The 12,510-nt window shown below is 37.3% G+C and overlaps 1 protein-coding gene across 1 annotated transcript; it reads left to right on the top strand.

Moving 5' to 3' along the window:
* The first annotated feature begins 303 nt into the window (after positions 1-303).
* On the top strand, positions 304-10,412 carry LOC147857827 (cyclin-T1-3-like). The gene is made up of 7 exons (XM_087327937.1): positions 304-485; positions 529-824; positions 6,971-7,052; positions 8,770-8,907; positions 8,979-9,154; positions 9,233-9,384; positions 9,480-10,412. Exons 2-7 carry the CDS (start codon positions 589-591, stop codon positions 10,163-10,165), a joined length of 1,470 nt encoding a protein of 489 aa, XP_087184063.1. The 5' UTR covers positions 304-485; positions 529-588; the 3' UTR covers positions 10,166-10,412.
* Positions 10,413-12,510: the final 2,098 nt, after the last annotated feature.

Here is a 12,510-nt window from a genome sequence, read left to right as displayed (position 1 = left end):
GCCAATGTGGAATGTAGGGGGGTCGGACCCATGACCTTCTCGCCTCCAATGGGCAAATTGAGTTACATTCATCTCGTAATTTGAATTTTAGATTTGTTTAGATTTTCAATACAATTTCACCCTAGTGCCAAATTGTTTACACTGCCCACCACAGAAGGTCTTGGGTTCGAAACCCATTTTCTCACCTTATATTTTCTCTCTCCTTCCTCTCTCTCCGTGTTAATGTAAATTTTGTATGTATGTATAATGTATGTATGTATACGTGATGTGATGATTAGGGCCTGCCGTTTCTTCAGTCGGCTGCCGTTTCTTTGACAGTCAGTCATATCCTCGTGATCGCGCAGACCATGGCGATCGTACTGAAGGTCAAGATTCTACCTCAATGTAGCTCTCCTTTTCTGTACAGTCTCTGCCGCTTTGGCTCGCCGTTTCCTGAAGAGGAGGCTCCAGAATTCCCCACCATCTAACCCTCATTCAACATCATCGTTTCATCCCTCCCTCCCTCCCCCCCCTCTCTCTCTCTCTGAGTCGTTTCGAGCCGAAGATCAGGTCATTAACCTACGCCTGATTATTCACCTTTTCTTGGTTATGGCGGAACTGTTCGACGAAGAAGGAGAAGAAGAAGAAGGAGGAGATGTAGGTTCATGGAAAGGTCTACGAGGCCTGGAGGAGCCAGACCATTCGATGTGTCAGTGGTTCTTCACACGAGATTTCATTGAAAACTCATCTCCTTCTCGTAAGGATGGTATTGATCCTTCTAAAGAATCTTACCTTCGCAAGTCTTATTGTGCATTTTTGCAAGATCTGGGAATGCGTCTCAAAGTGTAAGCTTTCTTTCTTTCCTTTTTGCGTTCTGGTGTTAGTTCTTTTATTCAATGCTTTCTCAGAGATTTGCTTTAGGGTATGACCGATTCTCTGAAAGAAAAATAATTCCAAATTTTAATGCAATCCTTTTTGTGGAGCTTGTTGCAGTGTGTATGTGGTTATCCTGAAAAGAATTTAAAGTGCTATATAATTTCTGATTTGTCAAAGAAGGACAACAGCATTCTTTCTGTATAAACCCCAGGTTTTAAGCTCTGTGAAATTGTATGGTGTTTTGTTATAGTGTATGATCTCTCTAAAAGAAAAAAGATTTCAGGTTTTATGTAGTTTTGTTGACCTTTCCTGTATTGTATGTTTCTCACAAAGAAAATATAAAGATTCAAGTTTTAACCAATTTTGCATGAGATTGGAAATAGATTGACCTTTTATGCTCATTTTAAGTTTTGTGTTGATGTGTGGAACTTTGCAGGCTTTGTTAATAATATTATAAAATTCTAAACTTTATACATTATAGAATTCTTTATTATATGATGCTCGACATAATATTCAAGATTTAATCAATAGTGGAGCTTGTTGTACCCATAAAAATGCTGCAAAATTTATGCACTCTTTTAGAGGTATCTGGACTGTGATTCTCAATAAAGATTTTGAGTTTTATTTCACTTGTTATGAGTCTGTGGAGCTATTTGCAAAGATCTGGAGAGAATGAGATGGGTGTAGGTCAGTTGGTAAGGTTGTTTGTCAAAGAACACAACATCATGCATTCAAATCCCACATTTCGTAGTGGCATGTGAGATTTAGAGTCAGGTGTATGTAAGTTAATACAAAAGATGGTTTATCACTAGGGTAAACCTTATATGAAGGAAAATGAAAGAAAAGAGATCAGAGAAATGCCCAGATGGATGAACCTCACTAGTTCAATGCTTGCCTTCTGCAGGCATCTACTACAATAGTGCTTGGTAATGATTATTACCTATCTATGGATGCTAATATATCATCATCATCATCATGTAGAAAAGTACTGGAGTTAATTAGAATGGAACCAAGTGAATGTACTAAAAAAGATAAGGCTCAGCACTACGATACAACCCTAATACAAACACAGCATGAGAAACCTCATAATTGTTGCTCAGTTGCTGAGGGTGTTTGGTGGAGATGAGAAGGTTACGTGTTCAAATCCCTACATTCTGTGGTGTCATATGGTATTTTACTACTATTAGTGAGACTTCAACCATAATGCATGGGCTGATAAAGAAATGGCTTACTACTAGGGTACAACCTCAATATGATAAAATAGTGAGTACATTAGCATCTCATACCACACCATGAAGGTATTTCCCTAAGACACAGAGGATAATGATGATGATATATCAATGGCCACAGGGGGTTAACAAGGCTCATGGGACTAACAATTGTTACAAAGAACTCTCACCATTGTTTTGGGACCATTTGAAATGATAAATGAAAAGGAAATGGAAAATGATTTTTGCTTCAGATTTTCATTGTTTGGATTTTCAATGGGTCTGATTTTGTCAGTGTAGCTGGAATACATTCCTAGTGTTCTTGGTGATGGTTCCTTCCTCAATAGGCAATCCTGACAATCATGCCCATTCTACAAACCTAGCTGCATGGTATATTAAAACAAGGCTTACCACTAAGTATTGCCATGATACCACACATGGTCCATTGGACTAACAATCATTATTAAGGATTTTCATGGTGGGTCAACATGGCCCATGGGACAAACAATCATTACAAAATACTCTTCCACGGGCTAGTTATGACCTTGTCCTCTTAGCGTGCAAAGCGTCATTGGGCATGTTCCACAATCATTTGTAGATTGTTGGGAGGTGATCTAGGTGTGGAGAAGGTGTAGCTTTGTGTCTTCCATTTCAATTCTTCGATGCAATGTTGACGACCTTATCTATGTAGTTTGCAAAGTGACTTTGGGCATGCCCCACGATGTCTCATAGTAGGTTGGCAAAAGAATGCAACGGAAGCACTAGGAATATAGTGACGTCCCCACCAAATCCTGTCCTCCTATTGCCACTTGCTGACCTTGAGCGGGACCATGGGGGACTTGAATTAGGGAGAAGGTGATGGCGCGAGAGAAGTTTTAGAACCCTTTGTGGGTAGCGTTTGTGTTATCCCCTTTTCGAGAAATATCTCGTTCAAGGAATTTGATTTGGGGATTATTGGTTTGTGGAAACTTTGGCTCGAGAAAACCTTGGCTCAAGGAAACTTGGTTCAAAGAAAACTAGGTTTGGGAAACCTGGGTTCGAGGAAACTTGGTTCGAAGAAACCTAGGTTGGGGAAACTTGGGTTTGAGGAAACCTTGGCTCGAGGAAACCCTGGTTCAAAGAAATCTTGTCTCAAGAAAACCTTGGTTCGAGGAGTTGCTTTGAGCAAGAACTTCGAGCAAAACACTTGAGGAATGGGCATCTTGTTGATGTCAAGAATCAACCTCTCTCACTCTCTTTTCCTCCAGTCAACACAATTACAGAAGGATAATGATGCCAATTTTCTTTAACATCGTTGCTTAGAGAAAAATTTAACAAATGGTTCTCCACTTCATTCGCAATCATCTTAGCTTTTTCATAGCAAGGTCAAATGATACATTTCTTTTCCTCTTTCACTCTATGGCATCTATGGATGAAATGTGGAATTGCAAGCTCTAAGTACAATGGCTTATGGTTTGAGTCCGGAGATAGAGAGCCAACTTTAAACACATTCACCAAGGATAGATCACATGGCGGCATTAATGCATAATCAACCACACTTCCTCCACCTAAGGATGGTAAACATGTGAGTACATTTGTCAAGGGGAATGCCTTCATACCATTTAAGATAATCAATGTTGTGCAATTTAGCATATGTATAAATTTTTTTTCATAATCGGACATGACACAATCCTCTGAGTCATGTAATAGAGTATGCCCAATATTCCCTTTGGGGTGAGGCCATATCGATTTTATGAGGCAACCATCTATCTTAGGTATATGTTTTGCCTTATGCTCCCATGTTTCAACCAAAAATATAATATTCATACCTTGAGCTACATCATTGAGTCCTAAACCTTTATTCCATGGATATCCTCTACAATTCCAAAACATTACTTCAATCTTGAAGTATTTATAGTCCCATAGGTCGTTGCTTGCTATGCATTTTAATTTGCTTTCCTAGATGCATATACTTGCCTTCTACGTTGTTGCTCTTATGGAATTCTATCCTCCGTTACAAAGAAACTTGTCCCTCTTAAGTGTAACTTACTACTATTTAGAATGATAGCCCTTTTACATTCATCTAGGATTGTACAAACAATAGCTCGAGATGACTTTCCCTCTAGTTGCTTTTTGCTAACCCTATGTGCAGCATATACAATAACATCTAGTATAGCAAAGTGATCTTCAAATAATTTCGTAATATTCTCTACAAGAGATAATTCATTCTTTATGTCATTCTCTTGTATACATCTCATAACAATATTATTCTTTCTTTTTTCAATTTCATATTGCTCCTTTGCATCTAACACATCATGGTATTAGAATGCATTTGCGTAATTTTTGGGGTTTCTTTCAAGAAAACATCTATCCACCTTGTCATGATCACTTCTTCCTTCCCTTCAATTGTAGATTTTATTTTAGCATTTGCCTTCATTAAAATCTCTTTTCATGCAACCTTTTTCTTTCTATTTTAAGCATCCGATTAGCTTGCATTTGAATAATCATGTTCCATTGTATGTTAATGAGTTAATTCTCTCCCTTTATAAGCAAACATTTCACTTTGCATATGCATCACTGTTTCTTGCAATGAGATATACATAGCTACCATCTTTTCTATTGACTTTTACTCCTCTTGGCATATTTACTACTAATAAAATGAAGAAGTAGAATGTACCTTTCAATCTATTTAGGGTTTCAAATGCAAGTTAATCGGATGCTAGAAATAAAAATAAAAATGTTGGGTCTTGAAGCATAAAAAGAGATTTTAATGAAGGTAAATGCTAAAATAAAATCTACAATTGAAGGGGAGGAAGAAGTGATCATGACAAGGTGGACAGATGTTGTCTTGAAAGAAACACCAAAAATCAAGCAAATGCATTCTAATACCATGATGTGTTAGATGCAAAGGAGCAATATGAAATTGAAAAAAGAAAGAATAATATTGTTATGAGATGTATGCAAGAGAATGACATAAAGAATGAATTATCTCTTGTAGAGAATATTACAAAATTCTTTGAAGATCACTTTGCTATGTTAGATGTTATTGTATATGCCCCTCATAGGGTTGCCAAAAAGCAACTTGATGGAAAGTCATCTTGAGCTATTTTTTGTACAATCCTAGATGAACGAAAAATGGCTATTATTCTAAATAGTAGTAAGCTTCAGTTAAAAGGGACAAGTTTCTTTCTAATGGAGGATAGAACTCCACAAGAGCACCAACGTAGAAAGCAATTGTATGTATCTAGGAAAGCAAATCAAAATGCATAGCAAGCAAAGACCTATGAGACTAAATACTTCAAGATTGAAAGTAATGTTTTGGAATTGTAGAGGATATCCACGGAATAAGGTTTAGGACTGATGTAGCTCAAGGTATGGATATTATATTTTTGGCAGGAACATGGGAGCATGAGGCAAAGCGTATACCTAAGATAGATGGTTATGTCATAAAATTGATATGGCCTCATTCTAAAGGGAATATCGGGCATGTCGAGATAGAATGTATCTACCATGAGAGCTTAGATAATTCTATCAAAGTATGCAAATATGATGTCTATAAGAGATACATATGGATAGAAGTTAATTTGGGGAAAGAGAAGCTTTACATAGTTGCATGTTACATTCCTCACAAAGACTCAAACTACTATAATAAGAAGATTGCACTTTTGTTTCACTCCGATTGTGCTAGCCACCACCTTTGACAAACCATTCGAAGACCGCACTTTTCCGGACACGGATTCATAGAGTGCATAGATTCCCCACTGTAGATATGTAGGAACACCATGGATTTCTAGCCGTTGCATAAGCTGAGCACATGGCACAATGTCAAATGCTATTAAGAAATCCATAAAGCAGCAATAAATTTTTTATTATGGCCCTGCCCTCCTCAAAAATTGATATGGACTCACTCCAAATGGAATATTGGACATGCCGGGTAACTATCTATCTACCAAAGATAGATGGTTACCTTATAAAGTCGATATGGCCTCACTCCAAAGGGAATATTCGACGTGCCAAGATAGCATGTATCTACCATGAGAGCTTAGATAATTCTATCAAAGTATGCAAATATGATGACTATAAGAGATACATATTGATAGAGGTTAATTTGGAAAAAGAGAAGCTTTACATAGTTGCATGTTACATTCCTCGCAAAAACTCAAACTACTATAGTAGGAAGACTCCACTTTTGTTTCACTCCAATTAAACTAGCCACCACCTTTGACAAACCATTGGAAGACCGCACTTTTCCAGATATGGACTCATAGAGTGCATAGATTCCCCATTGCAGATCTATAAGAACACAATGGGCTTCTAGCTGTTGCATAAGCCGAACACATAGCACAATGTCAAAGGCTATTCATAAATCCACAAAGCAGCAATAAATTCTTTATTATGGGCTTTGCCCTCCTCGATAAGCGCTCGGAGGATTAATATGTGATCCAATGTTGTGAACCCCTTCTGAAAGCTTGCCTGTCCAGCTGAACAATAGCCATTCTGCTCTATATACTCAATTCTAACTCAAGAATCGAGCCATATAGTTTAGCCAAGTAATGGCCTATCATGATTTTCCTATAGTTGCTTGGCATCATGGGGTCTCCACCCTTGAGGATTGGCACAAATGGTATGTTGAGTCCATCTAGCAGGTTAACCTTCGCACATGGCTCTATTAAAGATGTGTGCTAGCAATGGGAGCAAGATGTCACGGCATAGATGAAGTGCTCACCAACCAATCCATCATGATCCCGGACCTTATCAAATTGTAACCAATCAATTGCATTTCTTACATTTTGTGGAGTAAAAAAGGTGGATTCATGTGGGCGTGAGGAGTTTGCCTGGGGATATCATATAGGACCTTTGCATATGCATGCCACAGAGAGAGAGTGAGAGAGAGAGAGGAGGAGAGAGAGTGTGTGTGTCAAATTCAGGCCGCAAGTGACAATTGCTACTGCAATAGTTTTTTGCCATCGGTTTTTTCTACGGCAATCGCATGCAAGGAAGGATAGATTTGTGAGTCCTTCTTTCTTGTCTCTAACATGTAATGTTCTTCTTGCTTGGCTAATTTTAATTTTATGTTTTCAATAGTAACAAAAAGAAACAAAAAATGTGTCTTGCATATCTCAAAACAGTTATTTTCATCATTCAGAAATGTCTATGTTTCCGTAAATTGCTTGCTCTGAAATTCACAGAACTATTGAAATTGAAATTGAAAAAATTTGAATCATGTCATACGAATAATAGGCAAGGGAGGTCACACGTATTTCTTTTTTCATGCTTAAGAAAATATATCCATGAGTTGTTTGATATACACAAACCAAATTTATCAATGTAGTACAGGTGATGAGTGACAGACATCAGTTATTGTATGGATGTGAATTTGAAGCTGATGGAGGATGAATATGATGCATAGGATCCATATGCCAAAGAGGATGATTTTGTTTTCCGGAGAAAGAAAGAAAGATACATCAACTTCTTTTAAGAGGCCAAAATGGCCTATAAGACCAAACAAGGGATTACATCTTCAGTGTTTTCTCGTTTTTGAGAACAACAAATAAAAATAAAATAAATGTTACTAAGTAAACATAAAAAGTGACTGAAGAATCTTGTAATCGGCACATGTAAGATTCTCAAGTCAGAAATATTGTAACTTTTGTCTTCGAAAGATCTCTAGCATAGGTCAGTACAGAATTGCGAGGTCTCTGAAGCTATTGCCTGATCTATTGTAACCCCTTTGTTATGTCCTGGTCCGGAGAGAAGCATATAATCTATGGTACTTTAGAAACACTTTGTTGAATCTGGCATTTTCCATTGGCATCTTGGACCCGATATGCATGGTGGTTTGCACCTCAGACTCTTTAGTGGTTATTAGGAATCGGCAATGGTTCGGTTTTAGCTTAATCGGTTTGCTCTTGTCCAATCCAAACCGGTTAAGCCTGTACCAGTTTGGGAGTTTACAAACTTGAACCGAAGTGGTTCCTCAACCGGTTTGGCCAAACAGACAAAGCCGTAACCAGTTTGGCCCGAACAGGTTGAGTTCAGCTTGAGCCTTGCCAAACCAAGCTCAAACCGGTTAAGGAAGGTCAAGCCTGAACCGAACTGAACCAAACAGCCCAACTGCCAAACGACTTAACGACTTGGTTTAGGTGCCGAGCTGTTGCCGACTTCTAGTGGTTATCACCAAATGATTGCTGAGGAAGGGTTGTAATTATGGGAACATTGGGGGTTACTAAAGCTACTTTTATAAATTTGACAGAAATTATCTTAATATGCTTGATTTCATCCTTCATAACCCTTTTTCGGGGGTACCAATAACTTTGCAGTGAGTACAACATAATGAAGTTTCCCAACGTCTGACTAGAGAAGATTCAAGTATGCTTCGTTTGTCTCTTTCTCTAACTTTCTATCATTTTGCCTCTTTTCGGAGATGCTTCTTGTTCTGTCATTTTAGTTCTTTGCGTCAATCATAACACAACCTAAATAAGGAGGGCAATATTTGCAGCTCTAGAAATACTTAAAACCTATGCACCTATAACTTGAAGATCATAGTTCACCTGTAATATCAAATTCGAGAGAGTCCTTGGGATGTCTTGATAGTCTACTAAAAACTGGCCTTCAATATGCCACCCCCATCTTTTTTCCTGGATTATGAGTTGTATTTGAGATTATTCAATATCAAAATAACCTATCATCAATTTAAGTTGTCTCAACTAGAAGTTCTTGCTTTCAGGTGATTGCGACAGTTTGTATGTTTTTGGCTGGAAAAGTTGAAGAGACTCCAAAACTTCTTAAGAATGTCATTTGTCTTGCTTATGAAATAAGACACAAGAAAGACTCACAAGATATCATACAACGCATTACAATACAGGTAAGCAAGGTGAGTGATCTTTGACGGTGGCGTTCCTTTTTACCATGCTCAGAATTTGCATAATTTATCAGGAAGTCTATGAGCAAGAAAAGGAGCTTGTGCTTCTTGAGGAATACCATGTCCTTTCTACTTTAGAGTTTGATCTCAACATTCAGCATCCTTATAGACCTCTGATTGCTGCTACCAAGAAGCTGAAAGTTGCCCAAAATGCCCTTACTCAAGTTGCTTGGAATTTCATCAATGACGGGTAATTCTTCAATGTCTTACCTTGAAGCCATTGTTTTGTTAACTGATATGGTAACTGTTATAACTTAACATTGTTCAGGTTGCGCACTTCATTGTGTTTGCAATTTAAGGCTCACCATATCGCTGCAGGAGCTATCTTTCTTGCAGCGAAGTTTTTGAAAGTAAAGATACCTTCCAATGGTAAAAAACCTTGGTGGCAAGAATTTAATGTTACTCCTAGGCAGTTAGAAGGTGAGGTGAAAGGTTCATTGAATCCACATATCTTCCAAAATTGAGTTGTCTTTGCAGAAGACTTAAAGAAAAAAGTTAGTGTTTCTCTCCGACAGATGTAAGCAATCAAATGCTTGAGCTATATGAGCAAAATAGGGAGATTCCAACTTCTCGATCCACTGATCCAAATGGATGTAACAATCATGATAAAAAGGCTTTGCCACCAGGTACGCCACAGGTTGTAGAAAAAAGGCCAGTTGTTGAAGTGAAATCAAGGACAACAGTGGAAACCCTTCAACAAGGAAGTAACCAAGTAAACCCAAAGACATCTTTGGATGATTTGGAGCAAGTGAATATTGCAAAGCTGAAGACAGTTGTGGAGAAGAGAAGAAAGCTTAAAGCAGAAGGTGAAGCAATGCGATCCAAACTAGAGCTGACAGATGAAGAGGAATTGCTTGAAAGGGGAATGGAAAATGCGAACAGAGATGGTCAACCAGAGAAATCTTCGCTCACGGATGGACAATTTAATAATTCTGTTCACAACGGCCATTTTTCTAATTCAGAATGTGGAGGAAAGATAGCTACATATAATACTGAATTTGTTGATGTTGAAGACCTAGAAATTGATCATGTTGAAAGCTCGTCAGAGACCAAGCGATGGCATCATTTGCAATTGAAGGAGCATTCTCACGCATCTCAAACTCGTAGAACCAATGAAACTGATTATCACCATTTCCATCAGAAAGGCAAAGATTGGGCAGAAAGAGAGAATAAAAGGTCACGTTATGAACATGTCGACTGATTGTGAATGTACTTAATAGCATTCCAACATCCATTTCAATATTAGCAAGCTTCAGAAAAGACAAGATGACAAAGGAAACCTTATGTTAGAAGCCATGGATCAAGACAACATAACATGGTCGTATAACTTGAAACTGTACAGGCGTAATATAGACATTGAAGTCTTGCATTTGTGGTATCCATCCACCCTACAACAGTATTATATTAACTTGTAATTTATTATGGTGCCTTAACCATCTTTTTCATAGTTACCGTGTGGCATGATGATCGTATCAAACCTGTTTTTATCAGACTTAACAATCGCTCACCTCTAAGAGTCGCACCCATTGTAAATCATGACATGTGTTAGGGGATGCATTTCTGGAGTGACCTACCCATGTGCCGTTTGCTACTTCTAACATCAACAATCCTTCCTTTTCAGCTTTTCTAGATCTCTACTTCTAGAGTGTGGTGCACATCTTTGAGTTTGAATGAGCAAGGTTCTATTAAAGAGAAATGACTCTTTAGAGCCCTTCCTCTTGTTGACTTAGTTCCATGTACTAGGGAAACTGCTTCAAAATTTTGAAAAAATCTATGAAATTATGATCCTTGTCGTAATTGCTATCCTATGCCTGTACTGTCTCATAATAAGCAATCTTCTGAAAAATTCTTTGAAATGACAACCCTTGTCTCACAATTGCATTGCCTTTGAGTAACTTCCTACTTTCCTTAATTGAGTTTGTCATGTAAACATCAGGGCATGTACTCTACAAAAAGCATTATCATCAATGATGGATAAATGTTTTATATGTGATAATTCTACAATGACTGGCAGGTTAATTTTGCTTCATCAGGTGCAGCCATAATGGAGCATGATCAAGAGATGTCAGAAGGCATGATCTTCACACATCTTGCATGCGAAATTACCAAATTCGATTTGCTTTAGTAGGGTGAAGGAATGTAAACTAACATATTCTAGTATATAAAGTCCTCCACAAGTCAAGTGTAAAATACAAGTTCCATTGCTCTTCTAGCAACATAAGTCGATGTCCAGTAGTTATCACTCACATTGGGAGGAATATTATAATCACCACATATAAGAGAAATATCTGAATAGAAGTATAGGTTGGATCGCTTACCAAGATAAAGCTCTTTCCCATAAACCATTAGGAGCAAAGACAAATATGATACCATTGAAAGTGCATTGAAGAATCATCCATATATCTAATTATATAAAACCACCTATTGGTTGAGCTCAAGTTAATAATCATCAATAAAACAGATTTTGCTATCTCAGAAGCATAAAAATTCTAAAATTCTAAAATTCCAGTTGTTTCTGGTCTTGAATTCAAAATAGTGTTCTCTCTAGGAATAACTCTTTATTATAATTGTATAGTACCATGAAAGGAACTCCAAGAACATATGGTAACCAGAAACCCAAGTTGCTCCAATTACCACCCTTAACTCAAGGACGAGTTTTCATTGTATAATACCATGAAAAGGATTCAAGAAGATACAGAAAATTGTGATGTGCCACAAAACAGAAACTGATTATTCTCAAAATAGACTGCATTGCCAACTTCCACGTATATCCTAAATAGGTATTTTTATTTTTACAGAATGCTCATAAGAAAGTGTGCATGTCAAATTCTTTCACTCCGAAGTATATTTGAACTAAATACATTTATTACTATACATGTAAAACTTATGTAGGAAAAACACTTGTCCAGTTGTATACCTATTTTCTATATTACATGGATACCTTTGTAGCATGTTGTCGTCAGTTACATTTTTACAACAATAAGACAAGGAAATTCCTGAGACTTTTGAGGAAATTAGTTTTATCTTAAGATAAGCCTTCATGTTTCTTGAGGCCGGTGCTAACAAATTGTGTCTATATGTCGCAGTTTATATCCGCTACGGATAGCAATGGTAAAAATTCAAGGGAACAAACCCTCAAATCTGGTAAACAGCTGGACTCATTCCTGCCTCCACCACAGAATGTACAGAGTTATATCCAAACTTCTAAATCCGACACTTCCAATAATCAACGCATGAAAGCATGTATACATGTTGGATAACACAATCGAAACACTTTATAAGTGACAAATGAACAAAACATGAATAGAATTTGGAAAACACAAATAACAACTAAGCAAACAAATAGATTTGATTGTCCTCCAATTGAAATTGATTTTTTAAGTAACAAAAATATCATCACAAGGAAATGTTACTGAATATACAACTATAGAACTTGGATGGCAACACAATTGAAACACCCAAGCAAACAAATGAATTTGATTGTCCTCCAATTGAAGTTCATTTTCTAAGTAACAAAAATATAATCACAAGAAACTGACTGAATAT

The sequence above is a fragment of the Azolla caroliniana genome, unplaced genomic scaffold (assembly GCF_043228905.1).
Source record: "Azolla caroliniana isolate FFs.n. ecotype wild unplaced genomic scaffold, voAzoCaro1.0.p SCAF_11, whole genome shotgun sequence".
NCBI lineage: Eukaryota > Viridiplantae > Streptophyta > Polypodiopsida > Salviniales > Salviniaceae > Azolla > Azolla caroliniana.
Note: the sequence above shows the minus strand (reverse complement) of the source record. Positions and strands in the feature narration are given on the sequence as shown.